Source organism: Sander vitreus, chromosome 13 (assembly GCF_031162955.1).
Source record: "Sander vitreus isolate 19-12246 chromosome 13, sanVit1, whole genome shotgun sequence".
NCBI lineage: Eukaryota > Metazoa > Chordata > Actinopteri > Perciformes > Percidae > Sander > Sander vitreus.
The window spans coordinates 3,756,802-3,777,037 of record NC_135867.1 but is presented as its reverse complement, the minus strand read 5'-3'; the positions used below and the strand labels follow the sequence as shown (position 1 = coordinate 3,777,037).

The following is a 20,236-nucleotide window of genomic DNA, read 5'->3' as shown; positions in this document are numbered from 1 at the left end:
CCAGTTTGGTGTGGAAGATTTGGTTCGGCCTGCACAGAGCCCTGACCTCATCCAACACATTTGTGGACCAGGACTTACCGCCCGACATCAGTGGCAGGCCTAATTAATGCTCTTATGGCTGAATGGGGCAAATCCCCAGAGCCAGCATACGAAATCTTGTTGAAAGCCTTCCCGGAAAAGAGTGCAGGCTTTTATAGTAGCAGATTAGATATCAGGTGTCCACATTCGCTTGGCCATGTAGTGTATTGACATTTACCCAGAAGACTTTACCTATGGCTTCCCAGACAGTCTTTGTAACTTTGAACGCATAAAATACCAAATAAAGAAACACAAACACTTCCTCACCGTTGCCTTTGACGAGGCCTTCTGCTGGAGAGGAGTCAGCTTCAGGAGGAGGGGTTAGTGTGTCGATGGAAAGCACCGGTGCATCTTGGGGGGTTGCGTTTTCAGTGCTGGGAATTTGCAGTTCAGAGGGCGTTGTTGCAGCAATTTCCTCAGGAGGTGGCGTCTGTATTTCAGGAAGCAAGGATGGGTGGTCGTGTGTGCTGTTGTCCGATCCCGGGGGTTCGGACACGGACGAAATGGGCTGAGTGGCCTGAGAAAACAAATGACGTGATTTAATTGTCAAATCAGTGATACAAGCTTCATGTGTGGCTGAAAAACAAGTGATATTGGATGCTTAATGCCATATGCATATATAACAACATGTAATTATTAGGACTATAACGGTACATGTACTCGTACCGGACCGTTTTGGCACAGGACTTTCGAACGGTACACAGAATGCAATCTTTAACAGAAATGATTAGGCTTCTTTTGCGTGTGGAACATACTTCAATTCCGAGTTCCCACACGAACATATTAAGTGGCGGACCAAAAGTTTGTTAAGTCTCCGCCCTGCACTTTGAGTGCTTACACACAGTATGCTTATACCAGCCAAGCCTCTCGTTAGCTAGCGTAATGGCCAATGTAGAAAAGCCAGAGCTTGAACACCCTACGTTATCATTAAGGTCTCCTGTTTGGGAAAACTCCGGTTTCCAGGTGAAATACAACAACGGACAAAAACAAGTGGATAAGACGAAAGTAGTGTGCCGACATTGCTCATTAGTGATTGGGTATGTTTCTGACAACACGTCAAACTTGTTAACTCACTTAAAACGGCACCACACAAACGTGAATACCGCTGCTACAAGGAAACAAACGAGCGTAGTGCAAACGCAGCTCCCCTTGGCATTTAAACAGGTAATTCAGATCGGGCCAAAGCAATGACAAATGCCATTGGCGTTTTTATAGCAGTGACTGACCATCACATCACCTGAGTGGAACATGGTAAGCCATGTTCTGCAAACTCGGCCCATTTATGAACAACACACAAGCACAAATCTGGCAGAGGGCATTGTTAGAGTGGAAGTTGGAGATGCCAGTAACTACAATTCCTGTCACAACAGACAATGCTAGGAATATTAATAATAAACAACAAGCACCTGTGTTGCTTCTTTACTTTACTTGTCTGTACCTTACTGTACCGAAAATGAACCGAACAGTGACTTCAAAACCGAGGTACGTACTGAACCGTGATTTTTGTGTACCGTTACACCCCTAGTAATTATAAAGTTACAACAGATCATACTTTGTATGAGTTTTACCTTTCCGATCGACTGGAGAGGCTTTTTGGTTTTCTTCCTGGTGGAGAAAATCTGATCATACTCTTCAGTCCATTCAATCAGCCTCTTGCTTGGTTTTCTTATTCGCTTATGTGCTGAAAAAGATATATAAGAAAAGACACTATCTTTTTTTAATCCCTGTTGTTTATAGTGTGTAACATGGAGTAATATAAACAAAAAGACTTTATTGTATCCTATCTTATCACGCTAATACCATGGGTACTTAACACAGGTAAAAATATTTGTATTTGTTTAACCCCTTGGTTAGTTTAATTGGTGAGAGTTAGCTGGAACCATACAAAACCATACAAACTGTTGCAATGGATACCTACAGTTTAATATACCTTGCACACATATTTAGTATGATGGTTAAATGACAGTTTGAGGTGTCCCGTTGGACCCTTTTAGACAACTGCCTTTTTCTTATGCTCGGCACTCCAACTTGACAGCCTGCTGGTTATCTGTATACAACAACAGTACTATGAGTTTTGGGGTTGTTTCCTGTCATTAGCTGCGAGTAGCGATTCCTTTGTGCCGCATAAACCCAAAGCTGGAGAAAATACATTTACCATTTGTGTATCACAAAAAAAAAACATTACCAAGAAGAGCAAGAGGTTGCCAAGGTCCTCAGTATTTGCACTGATTTGAAATCTGCGCACATTTAATGCTAAGCTTCCAGTTTCTTTTACCAATGACTGCTGATTTCTACTATTCTTAATTCATTTCTTAAAAACACACGTAGTTGTGTAGTTGTGATGTAGCTTTCGTTTGTGAAAGCTGTCCAGCAGCTGGTGGTCAGAGCTGCAGGGTTTCCGCCAGTGTATTTATAGATTTCACGTGATGTCACGGCAGTATGGAAACGCACCTTGAGGGCAAAAAGAAGCTGCCCTCCACTGTCTGCAAATGAATCAGCTCAGCTTTTAACTATGCTAGCTACCTCGGTCTGCTTATTAACTCCTTGATCATAACGGATTATAGTAACTTTTACCACTGCTAATTTTAGAAAGGCCACCGCAAGAAAACGTGTAGATTATCAAACAGACAATGGATCATAGAAGTTTGTTTCTGACTGCTAGTGTTAGCTAGCGTAGCTAACGTTAGCGAGCCATCCTTCCAGAAACGTGTCCAACGGCAGATAGAACTGCATCACAAAATGCAATTCAAACACACATTTTCTAACATAAACACCACATTTTCTTGCAGCAGCCTTTTCAAATGAGCAGTGGTAAGTTAAGATAACATGTTATGAACGAGGAGTTAAAGAGCAGCATAGCTAGTTGAAATACACACACTTAAATGACAAACACCACAGTGGGTGCTGTATATGGGTCACATGTGCCTAAGACTTGGCGTTTGTATAAAAATCATTGTTTTTTCTATTTTGAGAGGTGATCTAAACACTTGTGGGTTGTAAAAGATGAAGATTTGTGCGGCAGCTCTATGGAGCTCCCAGTGTGTTTTGCCCTCCAGGTCTCCGCATCAGTCACGTGACTGAAAACTATGAATTGCAAGCCCGGCAGCCCACCAAGTCACTCCCTGCCGGGTCTAAACATCAGGGGAATAAACCTCAACAGTCCCGCCCACAGCTGACTCCGGAAGTAAAAATCCCATTGATTTTCTCCATAAGGATTTAGAATATCAGTCATAATGTCTAAACCATCTGATGTAGACTGACCATGAGCTACGTGTTTGTGAAACGAAGGTTTCTGCTCCTGTAGAAGCTACAAGTCCGTGTGAAATCAACCTTGTTTTAAGAAAAACATCCGCGATTTAATGGAGAAAAACTACACTACCGACAATCCTACGCGTAACAGCAACGTCTATGATTGGTCCAACTCGCTGTTACCATAGAAATGTTTACCGTACCGCGAAACCGCCAACGGCTAGAGTGAGCTTCTACCATTGAAGTCTATGATAGTTTCTGTACACGGTCTTGTACCTTTTGCCTTTTTTGCCGTTTTCAAAATGTTTTCTTGCGCCGAATCAAATGTGTTATGCTCACTATTCATCTCGTAGCTGGTTGGCTTGGTTCCAGACTTAAAACTCTATATATAAGCAATTTTCGAAATGTCAATGACACAATTGAATGGGGAAAAACACTTCCAGAGACAGAGCCGAAAAAAAGTGGGTGGTCACTGTTGAGCTCTATTAAGATGTTTTTTTTAAACAAAAATGTGTTTTACAAGTAGCAAGCTCATTTGAGGAATAACTCGTAGGTTGTGTGAAGAGAGAGAGAGAGTGAGCGAATATAAAGTTAGCAGTTACGTTATAGCTGTAAAACGTAGCAGTATGTGTACAATTTAGATTATTTGTTGGTGAATAAATGCTACAACTCCCCAAGACCCAAGCCAAGTTCCCGTGTCTTGCTTACCACCTGATTTAAGTGAAGGGGCTTAGTCCCGAAGCTAGCAACAACTCTGGCACAAGCTCACTTTAAGGTGGACTGACCTTTAAGGTGGACCAGCTATTCTCATTTTAACCTATAGATTGATATGCGTAACCAGTTAAAAATAATTTTGATGGTTAACTGATTAACCGCTGACTTCTCTAATTCTCAGGCAAGTTCTAGAGTTATAAGGAGCATCTTTTCTCTATGATTTCTAAGTGGATTGATGGACGTTAATTGTCCAATGGACATCTGAGATAATAATATCCTCGGAAAGTGGATGTCTCACTAAATCTAAAGATATGTGCATAATTTCTGTGTTAAGACTTGACTGAGTTATGACTCTGAGAAAGAGTGCCTTTTTTGACGCAAATTGCTTGCCATATCAGTAGGCCAAACTACAACTACAACTTCCAGTTGTTTTTAGAGCAACAGAATGCACCCGGGTTTTGGATCAGATTGTGATTACACAACGTGTACTACATTTGGCAGACAGTAAACTAGACTGTCCTTACCTTTTGGAGCTTTGTCGCCTTCTCCAGCGTTGTGCATCAAGCTTGTGTTAGTCTCAGTGCAGTCTGCAACAAGGCCATTCGGCTGTTCCAGACACAGTGTAGTGTTGCATCCCCTCTGCTCCAAAGGCACCATGTTGTGTAGATTCTCATTTACTCTGCTCCACCTTTCCTCCGCTTTCTCCTCCCCAGCTACTCCTTCACCACCTCGAGCCTGCCTCTTCCAGCTGCTGGTCTGTATGCCTAACAGGGACTGGACTCTTGATGAGCAATCCACTCCTGATGTAAAGTCCATTGTTGGCAAGGACTCCACTCCTGGAATACCAGGTCCAGACCTGGCAGGACGACAAGGCACTTGGCGGTTGGCTTTCTTTTTTACCCCAGTGGAGCTGCCCCTCCTGTTATAGAGCCTCTTGGACGTCTGACTTGTGCTCTCCTCATTGTGTTTGATTTCAATTTTGTCTGGAATGGAATTTGAATTTGTATTAACATGTTCAATTTGTGGATCTTGGACTGCAGGTGTAGCCTCCCCAGGCATCACCAAGGGTTCCTCCTTAACATGTGCACTTGGTGGCCCAATTTCCAGTTCTAAGGGGGTCCCCTCTCGCTCTCTAGTGTCATGCAAGTCCTTCAACATCATGAGAAAAGTGCTGAACTTGTAGTTCGTGTCTGGTTTGAAAGAGACGGCTTTACCATCGCCCTCATTTGTCAGGGACTGGAAGGATACCTCATCCACGTTTTTAAAGGCATTCATAAAAGAAAATGGTGATGAAGGTGAGGACGAGGAGTGTACGTCAGAGGAATGAGCTTCCTTCTTTGCCTTTACCTTAGAAGTAAGGGGTATGAAGTCCATTGGTGGAGTTGAGGATATTGAGAGGTCTTCATCTTCGCTCTTCACATCAACTTCAAAGTCAACTGAATCAGTAAATGTCAAAGGGGTGCTGCTACAGCTAGAAATAGTGTCCTGATCACACTTACCATTGTTATTATAGTATGATTTAACAGATTCTATTTTAGTGCAAAGGTCCAGTTTGGACTTGCGTGCAGAGTTGCATACAAGGTCATTAGCTTTCATTAGCAAGAGTTCTTTCTGCTCAGACTCCTTCCTGGCTTTTTCACGCCTTTTCTGTTCCGCCTCCTGCATGGCCTTCAGGGCTCTGGTCATCAGCCGACTGCTGGCTGGGAGGTGGGCAGGCGGTTCATGGACTTTTTTGACTTCATCTGGTACTTGCTTTGATTTGTGGACAACTTTCTTGGATTTCGCAGAAGACAGGCTTTCGGGCACATGAGCTTCCCTACATACTAAATCCCCATGCCGGTGAGAAGGTAGAGGAGTTGTATTAAAAGCTGTACTAGTGGCAGATGAATTTTTTTTCTCTGAGCTGCCTAACTGGTCAGATGACATGCTTGTTACATTGGATGCAGGGGGCTTCTTAACTTTAGACTGGTCTGATTGGTTAGAGGACGAGTAAGTCACATTGCTTGGGCTTACATTTAAACCTGGTACCCTTTCCGTTTCTGGGCTACCTAACTCATCAGACACACTTGCCACATCTGAGGCAATGATAGTTTTACCTTGTGATGATTCTGACGAGAGACGAAGAATACCAGTCCCACCACTTGCTTTCAACTTCTTAACTGAGACCTTTATGGATTCTGAACTTACTGCCTGATCTACGGAGACACTTGCCTCATCACCCACCCAATCTGAGTGTTTAGAGGACTTTTTACTCACATTAGTATCTGGTGTTTTTTCATTCTTTGTACATCTAGGTTGGTCATTGGGACTAATGGTTACACTGGAATTTAGGAACTTCTTACCTTTGATGTCTTTGCGTATTAATTTGACAAAGGGCAGCCTACACTTAGAGACAATCATTTTTTGCTTTTCTAGCCTTGCTAATGGGTCAGTAGTGTCAACATTCAAAGTGGACGCAGGAGTCTTGTTGCTTTCTTTTTCTTCTGCTTGGTCAGAAATCCTGTCAATTGCATGGACTTTTTTATTTTCCATCGTGTCTGAATGTTGAGTTCGACTGACTCTCTTTATACTCAACCTGGATAAGTCATTAAAACTGACTGGACTGGGCTCCAAGGCCTTTTTAACATCTGAGCTACTTAATTGGTCAGACAATGATTCAGACACAGTGTCAACTGTATTACTGACTGTCTTTCTGCTCTTTGAAAATTTACACTTGTCAAAGAGCAAACCAGTCTCAACAGACACCAGCGACTGCCGTTTGTCTGACAATCCTGACTGGTCAGTGCAACTGTCAGTTGTACCAAAAGGCCTTTTAGCAACCGGGGTGTTTTTATGCTTCAAATGTCTTGATTGTTTAAGTGGAACATTTGTTTCAGCAGGTACCAGAGTCTTATGCTTGTCCGACAATTCTAACTGGTCAGTGGGACTGCCAGTTGTACCAAAAGGCCTATTAGCAACCGGGGTGTTTTTATGCTTCAAATGTCCTGACTGTTCAGGTAGAATATTTGTTTCAGCAGGTACCAGAGTCTTTTGCTTCTCTGACAATCCTGACTGGTCAGTGCAACTGCCAGTTGTACCAAAAGGCATTTTAGCAAACGGGGTGTTTTTATGCTTAAAATATATTGATTGTTCAGGTGGAATATTTGTTTCAGCAGGTGCCAGAGTCTTATCCTTGTCTGACAATTCTGACTGGTCAGTGGGACTGTCAGTTGTACCAAAAGGCCTAGTAGCAACCGCAGTGTTTTTACACTTCAAATGTCCTGACTGTTCAGGTGAAAGATTTGTTTCAGCAGGTCCCATAATCTTATGCTTCTCTGACAATCCTGACTGGTCAGTGGGACTGCCAGTTGTAATAACAGGCCTTTTAGCACCCCGGGTGTTTTTACGCTTCAAATGTCTTGATTGTTTAGGTGGAATATTTGTTTCAGCAGGTGCCAGAGTCTTATGCTTGTCCGACAATTCTAACTGGTCAGTGGGACTGCCAGTTGTATCAAAAGGACTATTAGCAACAAGGGTTTTTTTACACTTCAAATGTCCTGACTGTTGAGGTGGAAGATTTGTTTCAGCAGGTACCAGAGTCTTATGCTTATCTGGCAATCCTGACTGGTCAGTGGGACTGCCAGTTGTACCAAAAGGCCTTTTAGCAACCGGTGTGTTATTACATTTCAAATGTCCTGACTGTTCAGGTGAAATATTTGTTTCAGCAGGTACCAGAGTCTTATGCTTCTCTGACAATCCTGACTGGTCACTGGACGCACCACTGGAAGACGAGGCACTAGGAACCAGTGACTTTTTACTTACAACAGATGAGTTCTTTTTCTTACAGGGGACCTTACTAAAGAGAGTGCGGTCTGGCATTGGGCTGGTTGTTTTAGGTCGTCTGTCTTTGCTCGATTTACTGAACCAAAGACCACTCTGAATCTCTGGCTGCTTCTTTACCTCTTTGACAACTGTAACAGATGGCTGTGTTGGAACTAGCTTAGATTGACGTTCAAGTGCATTAGGACACAAAATCTTAGGGATTGAGTCGAGGTCAGAATATGGGCACTCTCCATTGGCTCTATCTGATTGGTCAGGGCTATTACGCAATGTCTTTTTAGAGTGTTTAGTACTTATGTCCTTTGATTTACTTGGTTTCTTCTTGCCAGAATATTTCCTTAAAGTGCTTGGCTTTGCTGGAGTTGTAATTGGGGATGAAATGGATCCATTGGTCATGTGCGAAGTCTCAGGAAGGGTGGGTGAAGTAGAGAGAGGAAAGATGGGACGTGCCTTGTTCTCTCTTTCCGGTGTGGGAGTGTCGTGGAAGGCATCATCTATCAACGAAGTAATGGAGGAAGCCATTTTGGATCGCTCTTGGAGAACAAATTCAGCTTCCGCCACACTCAATTTCCAAGAGTCCTGAAAACGCTTCGCAATCTGCAGAAAGATAAAGGCACACTGCTCAATCGTCACATAACATACCGGCTTACAGAAAAAACTGCAAACTTTCTTTTGTCCAACACGATGATCACCCACCAATGATGATGCTTTTGACCAACTTCTTTTTAATTCATGCAAGTAGAGACTCATTATTCATAAAATAGTAATTACAGTGTATTTGTAGTTCTGCTCCCTTTGCTTCCCCCTCCGGCGCAGTAGGGTGAGCTGTTCAAATTCAAAGCCTCCGTGGAAACTGTGAGTTGCTTTTTCCTCCACCCAGGTTAGCTCAACAGGCTCCCCAAAGGTCCTGACATGGTAGAGCCGACAGGGCCGGTCACTGGGTTCTAAGACAATAACAAACATCAGCGTCAATCTCATAAGACGCATATTAAACTACATCATCGTGCACAGGAAGTACACAAGTGCATCAACTAAGCAAAGGGAGCTTTAAAATGCTAGAACACTAAACTCTTTACATAACCACAATCAAATGTGAATACTAGTGTCAGAATTTTGAGCATGACATATTGTTACATGGCCAAAATATTAATGTATTAAATGTCTACATGATTTACTAGACAGTGAAAATAAACTTAAATCCACAATTCCAGCAGTTTGTGGCATACCTCGGTGTTTGTAACTAGACTTAAACTGAAAAAAGTCTTAAGTATTTATAGCATGAAAGCATAATGCGGTCAGTGTACATGGTCAGTGCATGCAAGTGCTTGAAATAACCGCTTTCAAAAGGGAAGGACGAGATCCATTGGTTGAAAGTATAATGTGGTTTTAGATGGCAATGTGAGAAAATGTGAGAATTTTATTCTAAAGCCCAGTTCAGACCAAAGATTCGCGAAGACACAAAACCGTTTTAGAACGTCGCAGAGAAAGGTTCCAGCGGTCTGAACCGGCCCGTCTCAGCTCGATTCAAACCAGCTGATGGTGGTGCCCGCGACTCAGCTGGTCCAGTCTCCAGAGGCTGGTTTTAGAACCTGAGGGATGTCACCTGTTTCAACAGCCAATATTGAAGTCAGTCAAAATGGTCGTGCGAGCTAGAGAATGACTGAAGAGAGGGAGCGCCTAAGACAAAGCCACGAAACAGAAAAATAAAAACGCATTTTCGCCGACTCATCACTAGAAATGTAACTGTAGCAAGCATCTCACTATCACTAACGTTATCCACATTCATATTTAGGCGCAACAAATGATACATCCAGCTACAAAAAAGCCTGGAAGTCGGAAGTTAGAACTGAAGAACAAAGAGTAGTTGCTATGGAGATGATACACGTCGCAAATCTTTGGTCTGAATTGGGCTTAAATTACGATCTAATTTGAGGATATAAAAAAAAAAAAAAAAATGGTTCTCTCCACTTGGTAACCTGACCATATATGGCATTTGACATGCCAACTGTAGGAAATAGAACTGTTCATATTATAACTACATACATTATATTATATATATTCATATATTATAACTACATTTTGTATTTTCTTTTGTATTGTCCGTATTATAATAAGTTAAGAACATCGATCTTACATGAAATGTCTGTCCAAAATCCTGAAATGTTCTGGTGCACGGATGATGACCAATTGGAGTGGTTGTTTAAATTTAATATTTATAAGTTGGCGACTTTTGTTTCTAAAGCTTGAAAAGACTAGAAGGTTTATTTGTTTAGGGTATGCGGTTACTTTGGCATCTGGTCCTTTGTCCTAGGTAATGGTGTCTTGTAAGCCCATGTGGGCAGGGCATATTTTATTGTATGCATGACACAATAATAAAAAAAATATTCATTCATAATTACACATTTCTGCATGTGTTTTCCGCATGCATCCTTCATTATGTCCTAAATTATTATCCCAGACAATCTTATCAGCTTTTTGATGTATTGGTTGGGGCTGCACCTTCCGGCTGGTTGGTCGATATGCTCTTGGTCGACCAAATTCTGATTGGTCAGACAATAGCTGGTGGCTATAAGGCTTTGCTAATAAGGCTGTATGTGTGTCTACCAAAGTGTTTTTTTCCCCAGCTGTAAACAGCAGGCGGTTTTATGAAAACAACCAGCTGGGAGTACTTGAGAGTGCTTTGGAGGTGCCGATTTTTTTTTGCTGAAACACTTTGGTTGTGTATAGTTGCTTTGAAACGGAATATCTGCCAAAGTAAAAATGTTGGCACAAGGTAGAGTACTTGCCCTGGCCCTTACTCTGGATAAAGGGAAGGCTGAAGCACTTAGGGAGAGAGGACGGACCCACCGGTCTATGTGGCCAGCAGTATTCATTTATTCTGCATTGTTGTTTAGCACTCCAATGTTGGATGTGACAGTTGATCTTTTTGGTATTTGTCCTGCCTCTCCTTCCCTGTAATTGGTCGGCTGGCCAAGGAAAAACGCTTTGGTCGACAAACAACGCCTTGAGGTAGAGTGTACTCAAGTACTGTGGCCAATTTAGTTAACCTAGAGATAACATGCAGATATTGCTAATCACTGTTCAAGCTGGGGTTGTCAATTAACTGGCTACCAAACAATCCATAGAGCATATCACACAACTGAAAACAACCCATATACAATGTAGGTAATCACATAAAGTCAACAATGTCTCAGGCCCACCTTTTACTCTGTGATAGATTCCCTGTGCAGGGTCAACGGTCACCTCACAGGGCCACCATGGTCTTCGGTTGAACTTTGCCCAAATAACTTCACCCTCTAAAAACTTTACAGGCGGCAAAGACTTTTTCTTGAGGCTGCTCTGCTGTCGACAACATGACAATGAAGAAAGAAAAATCAGACAAATGAAAATGAGACAGGTTTTGTGTTCTCACCAACTATTCTGTATCAGAACTACATGTGTGTTGGCCGCTCTTGTCATTTCAACATCGTGACCCACTGATGTGCATTCACTCTACTTTGAAAGACATTAACATTGACATGTAGCCTAAGCCATAATGTGACATTTCACGGCTGATGATCATACATGTCAGCCTTTGTCAAACACCTGCTGATCCTCGAGGACTGTGTATTAAAAAATCATAAATATTACATTTATGAAAATCAACCAAAGAAGTAACCACTTCAATAGTGCAAATCGCTAACCAATGAGAAGATCATGTCTATTTTTAAAGCTCTGAGGCCAAAATAGGAGGCTGCTGGGGATTTGTTTACCTGTACGATTTTTCTGACCTTGCTCGATGTGTTTCAGCTTCTCTGGGTTTTTGCCTTAACTGTTGTGGCAGGAAATGTGAACCAACTGTGAGGTGCATACGTTATGCAAGGTTCAGACTCCACGATACCAGCCCTATTATATCCCAACCCGGCAGAAGTTTTATCCTGTGTAGTGCGTCATAGTGCACGACAGCCATCTGGGACGCCTCATTACCAGTGTTACCAACTCGGCAACTTCTTTGCTAGATTTAGCGATTTTTCAGATCCTCTTAGCAATTTTCTAAAAAAAATGTAAAAAAAAAGCAACTTGTGACAAAATGTATCGACTTTAGACAAAACGAGATATATTATATTGTAATTAATTCCCGTGTATGCTGCTCACAGTAATCACAGTTCACGGCTCTTCGCCAACAGGACCGGGTCTCTTTCCCTCTCCTTTTGCAACATGAGCAGCAGGCCGTCAGCAGACACAACCAAAAAGCTTTACGCAAATGATACACTATGACATCACACATGCGAATGAGAGTATTACGTCATCTGGTTTGTTTACATTCTTGTTCCTGTAAGTTGGTTCCTAGCACCACCTTTATCATGAAATTACGTGTTTGATTGTTCAGAGACCAACGTGTAGTCTGTCACGTCTCTTGACCGAGTCACAACAAGAATTTGAGTCTATACAGTACATCGTCTAATCTGACACAGTGACCATTATAAACAGAAATATTGTGTAGTCTGAATCCAGCATTAAAACATCAAAGATAAAGGCTGTGACATGAAAGCTGTTTAGCTACAACCTTTGTGTTTACATTCTCTTCACCATATGTGGTTCCCAAGGGTCAAAAATGAACATTCATGCTCCAATCTTTTCTTTCTTTTCATCTATAGCTTTTCACTGGACTGAACAGTACAGAAAAACATAAAAAGAGGTAGACAAAAAACAGGCAAAGACAAAACATGAACTGTTGGTTGCTTAAAATGATTACGTAGTCCCAGATTTAATATTTCATAAAATTTGGGATGTGCAAACCTTCAGTTGGGTGAAGGATAAAAGACGTGGGTACTCAATAGAGATTAACGGGATTCAAAGAATTATATATGATTAATGTGTATGTTTATTTATATTTAACATCATTTGTTTAAGTGAATCAAATATGAAGATACTGAGGTGCAGCTTGTTTGTTTATGTGTGGGGTAAATGTGTGTTGTAGGTTTTGTTTTCCTGTCTTGGTTTGCTTTATCGTTAAGATTCGGGGTCTTTTGGGGTGGGAAATGTATACTGAGAAATCTGAATACAATCATTAAAAAAACAAACAAAAAAAAACTTCTTTTATACATATAACACTGCAACAATGTTCTCTACAGGCTTTTTTCTGAGGTCTAATTTTAGTCCTCTCTTGTTCCACAACAAGTTTCAAACCATAACACAAATCACAGTAGAAGAATGTCACAACCTGATTGCACTAGTGGCTACTATATCCTTTGTGTTAATGGTAGTAACTGCTCACAGCAGCAGGTTGAGAGGACTAGCGGGGTACATGAGCAGGCATGAGTTATGACCGGCATGAAGCAGGAATGGCCAGAGGGCCGATACTGGCTGCTGCTATGATGTAACCTTGGCTGGAGCATTTTAAAGGAATAGTTCAACATTTCGGAAAATATGTTTATTCAGTTTTTCTAGAGCAGTGTTTCTCAAATGGGGGTACGTGTACCCCTTGGGGTATTTTAGAGGACTGTAGGGGGTACGTGAGATTCTTTTTTTTTTTTTATATGTTAATTTAAAAAATATCAGTCATGCATAATTCCATGAAAAATTATACTATAATAATAAATTAATTTAGTCATGGATTTTAAACATTTGAAGTAGCATTTGAGTGTCTTTCAGTTACAAAGTTGTTGTTTAGTCAGTCAGACAGCGGTGGTGCAGCGCTGCAACTCTTTATATAGCCTTTTTTTTTTTCTACCAAAAAAACGATTTGGGGGGGTCCTTGGCTCAGAGAAGATTTCCCAGGGTGTACATTATTGAAGAAAGTTTGTTCTAGAGTGTGATTAGAAAGTCAATATTAATCTCATATCTTTCCAAAGCTAAGATCAGGAGATGATTAGCTTAGCTTGGTATTAAAACAGGAAGCGGGGGGGGATGAGTTTCATGACCAGACAGAAATGTCTGTATGTTAAATATGAAGCTACAGCCAGCAGCTGGTTAACTTAGCTTAGCTTAGCATAAAGACTAAAGAAAGAATGTCTAAGATTCCAACCATTTTAAAAACGTCTTGAAATATTTAAAAAAATAATTCCTAGTGGCTTAGGCCTGGTGGGGGGCAACTTAGGCCCCGTGGGCCACTAGGCTTGCAATGCACAGTGGGAAACTGCTAGCCTGGCTCTGTCCACGCAGTCAAAACAATCCACCTAGCAACGCTTTAATGGCGCTGACACACCAAGCCGATAATCGGCCGTCGGACAGTCTGGCGAGGTCTGTGACTCGAGTCTGTTCGGTGTGTTCCGTGCCGTTGTCCGTCGGAGGGGCTGTCGGCCTTCAATTTGGCCGACCCGACATGCTCAGTCGGAGACAGGGCAGACGGGACTCACCAGGAAATGGCGAGCGGATGAGCCTCTTAAAATCTGACAAAAATCTTTAAAACTGAACTTTGTCGATCTGAAATGGAGACAGATTCAGCAACTGCACGGCCTATTTCTCGCTTAGAATGTTTTCAGAAACACATTTCGGTGAACTATTTTAGTACAATATGAGATTGTATTCTGAACGAGCCGCCATGACAGTCTGGCTGTGAATTTCCGGAGAAAAAAGACCCACGTGACGCGTTCGTCCAATCAGCTGCCGGTTTTCATTTTCTGGGAAACAATACAGAGAAGCGCCGCCTGCTGCTATGGAGAAGTATTACGTTTCGCGCACGCACAGAGCGTACGCTCAAGTCGGCGTCGCCTCAGTGTGTTCTGAAGCATTTCTTTGGACCTCGGGGACCCGACTGATCAGTCCAACTGCCTTTTCTGCCGACGGTCGGCCGTCTGGTTGGTGTGTAACAGCTCTAAAGCTTACTAATTAACACATTAGATTATGTTTGTTTAATCCATACAAAAATTGGGGTCTCCACTTGTTGCCTGGTAACCTCACATTGCCGACAATCTCCAGGATCTAACTATAAAACCACAACCTGTCGTTTTCTGTACATATAGGCCCCGAGCAGAGTCTGATTAGAGCCCAATTACAGATTCAGGGTAGCATCATTCCTAACTACCTCTTAACACAGGTTTTTCCAGGTAGTTGCGTTGGACACTAAAAACTGATTTTTTAAAACTAAATGTGTTTTTGTGACCTTGCCATCAGCGCCTATGTATGTAATAAAATTCTGATAATGGTGTCCTTGCTGTTGCCACATGTGGACACATGGAGGCTTTTGTTGGCTGTGCCAAAAATCTCTTTGAGTAAGTGTTCCCAAAGCAGGCAGAGAACAGTGGAAACAAAAGCAGAACCTGTGACAATGAATACAAGTTACGGGTCGTGGCAAAGACCCATTTGATGTCTACTTGCATGTCAGCCCTGTAAAAAAGTAGGTCAGGGGTTGTCAAAGTCTGACACTTTGCACAGAATTGATTGATTGAATTGCTTAAAATATGTTTTTGTCTGTATGTCCACAGGTTATCAACACACAGTAAATATCTGTATATAAATAGATAGAAGAAAGTGTCTGTGTTCCAGCAATACACAAACCATGTTGATGGGACATTCTGAGCCTCATTGCTGTCAAAAAATATATAGATGCATTTAACAGAAAAAATATATATATTATTGGATTTTATCACATAAAATTATAATTCTTTGTCTGACTTCTAAGACATCTACAACTTAAGCCCCCTTATTTTCGCCTATATAAGTTAACATTTTGTCAAAGTAGAACCATTAAAAAGTATGCTGAATTAGCCATAAGCAGCTCCTGTTTGCTGTATGTTGTTATGTTGTGGAGTTAAAAGGAGCGTCTTTATTATGACGTCTAAGCAAATTTAAGGACATTTATTTGTGATGTACACAAATACACAAGTCACACTGAATCTAAACGTGTGTATCATGTCGGTGTCTTCAGATCTGACTAAGTTATGACTCAGCGAAGGAGTGTGATTTTTGCATTCAAGGGTTTTTTAAGTACCTAAATTACCTCCATGAGCCCCCATTCTGCTCCCCTCACAGTCTGAATACCTCTAGAGAGTTCCTTGTAAAAAAGAAGACACCCATATTTATCAATGACAGAGCTATAGTTATGGAGCCGTGTCTCGCCTGAGCCCAACCATTATTCACAATGACTGATATTCTGTTACAACAGGTGAAAGGCACTGCAGGTGTTCAGTAGGCTATGTCATGCTCAGCATTTGAAAAAGTTGGGGGGGGGGAGGGAACCCTGAAAGCTGTTATTTTGTTTACTTTGGGTAATAAGGATGAAACTTGCCATTGAATGCCTTGAGGGACTATCTCCAAACAGGAACAGCTCGGTGTCGCTCTCCCACTCGTCATCTGAGCCGTCCCAGTATCTCCTGCGCTGACCCGAAGACTGGGACCGGGTGACCACCTTAGCTGATGACAGGGTAGCATCTTTGCAGTCCGAATTCAAGTGTCCAGGAGTTGATTGAAGATCATTCCCCGCCCTCTCCTGTTTGTCCTGCAAGCCTCCTCCCAGAGGTGACACGGTGTCGCGCTCTGCATCATTGTCGTCGTCCTCAAACAAAGAGGATTCAAAGTGGAGGAAGCCGTTAGCGAAGGGGCTGTTGCTATCGAGAGAGAAGGCCGGGCTGGGCGGGCCTGAGAAACAACCTTCTGTCTTTTTCTCGGAGACCGTAGGATCGCTGCGATTGGCTGCTGGCACATCTCGACTTCTAGTTTGGACCACAGGTTGTTTTTGTCCAGCAGAAGAGCCACCAAAGCTCTCCTCCCTGCTTGTGTTCCCGGTGCCAGAATAATCACTGCTATTGCAATCAGCAATAGCAGCAAAAGAGTCCCTCTCCCTCTCCATCCCCTTCCCCCTCTCCTTTTTATTCACCCCCCACTCCCAGCTCCTCTCTGGCTCCCTCACCGGCAGAACCAGGTCAGGCTGGCTCACCATGGTGGTGAGATGTTGCAGCCTCCTGAGAGGACTGTAGGAGGAAGAAGAAGAAGAGGAGGAGGAGGAGTGGTCCCTTTGTGTAAACCCATAGACTGAGGCATGCTTGAGGGAGGAGGCGGCGGCAGACATGGTTAGCCCGACCCTGCGGTCATGGTGTCTGGAGGGGCAGGAGTGGGCGGAGAGGTCTCGGCTGGAGGTCAAAGGGCAGCTGGACTGATGAGTTTCTCTGCCAGGGCCTGAGTAAGGCCCGCTCATGCTGACATGGTTCCTCCCTAAAACATGAACAGAAAATTATCAGAGTGGAACTTACCAAAAAAAATCATAAACATTAAAGTTGGGATGACTAACGATTATTTTAATTGTCGATTAATCTGTTGATTACTTTTGTTGATTAATCGATTAGTTGTTTGGTCTATAAAATGTCAGAACATTGAGAAAAATGTGGATCAGTGTTTCCCAAAGTCCAAGATGACGTCTTCAAATGTCTTGTTTTGTCCACAACTCACTTTTTTTTTTCCTTTTTCTTTTTTTTTACATAAAACATGACTCAAACGATTAAAATAGTTGGCAATTAATTTAATAGTTGACAACTAATAGATCAATTTTTGCATTCATTTTACATACATTTGTTTTGATTTTACACTTTATCCATGTTTTTTTGCACAGCATGTATCTACAATCTGTCATACCATCGCTGCAGCTTATCTAAAGTTATCCCAGGCAGCTTGTGATGACATTTTTTTAAAGTGACACAGCTCAGACACCAAATCCGTGATAAACAACACAATCTGCCTTCACATGATGTCAAAATAAAACGTAAACAGACTCACTGACGACGAGCGTATCGACCTAATGTGACATTTTTTTTTGGGAGAGCTTCTGCGCAAAACACCGCAACCCCAGCTGTAAAGCCTTTGATGTAAATTAACGCGATATGATGACAATGATAAGGTCAGCAGCCTGTAAACTCACGCGCGTGCATACAGTAGTCACACACAATTATGCAATACATTACAGCACGTCATGTTAGATATCAAGCCGACGTGAAACACGCCGGCAATGCAACCACAAACTGGAAAGAAAATGGACCCGTTCGTGCGCGCGCGTGTGCATGACGCGCGTGTGCATAGGTGTGTGCAACTGCATGTGTATGTGTGTGTGTGTGTGTGTGTGTGTGTGTGTGTCGCTCGTGGTTAACAGTGGCTTCCATGCTTGCACGAGACAGAAACACAAAACGCCACATAACACGAGACGACACAAAACAAGTTCACCAACACACACTGACACACACACATACTTCCCCCCCCCCGACAGATGCAGTCTATGTGTGCATCAAACAACAAAATTACCGAGAAAACACCAAATGACACGGGATCTGTCGCGAGAATCTTACCATTCCGGTGTCGGCCACCACTAACATGACCCTCAACCCGCTCATTTTGGCGTTTAAATGTGCCAATTTCCAATTTTTTGAAAGCGGATGAGGAGAGTCCCAGCGGCAATACTACTAGGCCTGGATCCTGTGAAACGTACTCACTCACTGCCCCCTCCACCACCACCACCACCACCTCCCTCCTCCTCCTCCTCCTCCCTCCTCCTCCTCCTCCTCTCTACATGCGCTAAAACCTGGTCCAGCGGCCCCTGGAATAGAGATTCAGGCGTGTTGTGCTCCTCCAACGACACTCCCCCTTTCTGCTTTGTGATAACTACAACTTTACAATTCGCCGTGTATAGATAGATTCCTGCTCTGTTGAATGGCTATTTCCTGCCTGCAGACTCTGCCTGCCCCTTGAAAGTCAGTCTCTCTCTGCTGTGCTCTGCGCACTGCCAGTCGTCACCGCTGCCTCCCTCCCCAGCCGGTCCACAGCATGGAGCACAGAAGGGGCCGTAAATCTCTCTTCCAAGGAAAAAAAACTCTAAAATCTGAACTGACAGCCACCAAAGAAACGCACGGGGCGACCACACGACACCTTCAATAACCCAACCCGCCCCGCCCCTCCCATTAATTACAAGCATCAGTTATTAACCTAAACCAGGCTGCCGTCACCAATGACATGTCACATGCCAAACTTGTGCCAACAAACTGGCATCTTCTTCGACCCCCCCCATGACATGCACTGGGGCAGCACACATGCGCCCAGGAGTCGAAAATAAAGAAATAGAAGTAATTCAAAAATGTCCACCACTAACACATCTGAGAAGCAGTGAAATGATTCAGCAGGCTACCCGGAAAAAACAGATGGGTTTCCTTTTCTGAGACGAGTTGCTGTGTAGTCTCTGGCTGCACACCCGGTCCCTTCAAAATGGAGTCCTCCAGCCTTAGAGGAGGAGGAAAAAAAAAGCAGGCCACAAAGTGTTAATATATGCCCGATATAAAGTTCACCCAGCCACGGAGGAACTGAGCCTCAAAGCGTACCTCTTCTGTGCCCTGGAGGTCTTTCTGAAGGCTGTTGCGAGTGTTGAATCAGCCATGCCACGACAGGAACATTTTCTTTACATGTTATGCCTCCCAAAGTCACTGTCTTATGAGCGTTTGTGCCACGACAAGGGGGGAATGAGGCACAGTTATCCTCTGGTGTATGTGTGTGTATGTATGTATGTGTGTGGCAAACGCAAAAAACAAACATTTGTTGACACATTAAGCGTCGACTGGGCTGGTTTTTGGTTACTGATTTTGTGCATGTGAAGTGGGAAACACGGTGTATTTATTCCAGAAACGAAGGGGTAAAAGCTGGAAAACAACTGCAGCTTCTCGGCCAGTGAGACTGAGCTGAGCTGCGAGATTTCTGCTTTGGTGTGGTTGATTTTTATGGGTGAGATTTGGAGACGATATGTCAGTGAGAACAGGGAGAGCGGGTAGAGTTTTTTTTTTCCAGGTGTAAAAAATACCCCCTCCCCACACACACTTATCACCGGGAGGCGATATGGAAAACGGCGGTTATGATCGACACGGCCGCAAAAACAGCAAACCCTCCTCCTCTGCTGGGTCACTGTTGAGCCCACAGCAAAACAGACGACTCTCTGCAGGACTGTTCGTGTGAATATTTTACGTTTCCTGCAACCTCTCGCTGAATATCAGCTCCTCACTTTGTTTTTTTTTTGTATACTAAGCTGAGAACACGGGTGATTTAGGATGCGTTTTGCTTTTAAGCCTCGACTTATCAGACGAGGTTTTGGTGAGAAAGAGCGAGACAGACAGGCAGACAGACCGACAGGACAGGGCCTGCTGCGGGTTCATTGAGCTCGCAGAACAGCGCCGCGGAACGGCAGCAGCGCGCATCTCCCGGAGGACCGCCGTCATCGTCATTATTACCATTAACGTGGTTTCATACTCGTTTTGAGCAACCGTGTCAGCCAAGTTTCCACCTCCCGGACTTTCCACTGATGCATCAAACCAGGTTTTGATTTGACGAAGCATCTTTATGAGTCTGAACCTCAAAAACAAATTCTTATAACACATCTGTAACTCCTTTAGAGATATGATACCACAGAGAACCACAAATGTAGCTTACTTGT

General features: G+C 43.0%; 1 protein-coding gene across 5 annotated transcripts in view; it reads right to left on the bottom strand.

Annotated features, from left to right (window-relative positions):
• nsd1b (nuclear receptor binding SET domain protein 1b) overlaps positions 1-19,224 on the bottom strand; it is a 38,009-nt gene extending 18,785 nt beyond the window's left edge. For 3 of the 5 annotated variants that reach the window (XR_013502832.1, XM_078265679.1, XM_078265680.1), the window contains exons 1-8: positions 19,137-19,224; positions 18,947-19,038; positions 16,070-16,992; positions 11,061-11,199; positions 8,632-8,804; positions 4,566-8,457; positions 1,647-1,759; positions 346-595 (exon numbers count right to left, since the gene is read on the bottom strand). Coding sequence is in view for 4 of the 5 variants with exons in the window: in XM_078265679.1 (XP_078121805.1) it covers positions 346-595; positions 1,647-1,759; positions 4,566-8,457; positions 8,632-8,804; positions 11,061-11,199; positions 16,070-16,992; positions 18,947-19,038; positions 19,137-19,192 (5,638 nt within the window). In the remaining variant the exon portion in view is untranslated. Of the gene's footprint in view, positions 1-345; positions 596-1,646; positions 1,760-4,565; positions 8,458-8,631; positions 8,805-11,060; positions 11,200-16,069; positions 16,993-18,113; positions 18,273-18,946; positions 19,039-19,136 lie in introns of those variants that run through there. The other 2 variants (XM_078265682.1, XM_078265681.1) reach the window with 2 other exon arrangements.
• Between the last annotated feature and the right edge of the window lie 1,012 nt (positions 19,225-20,236).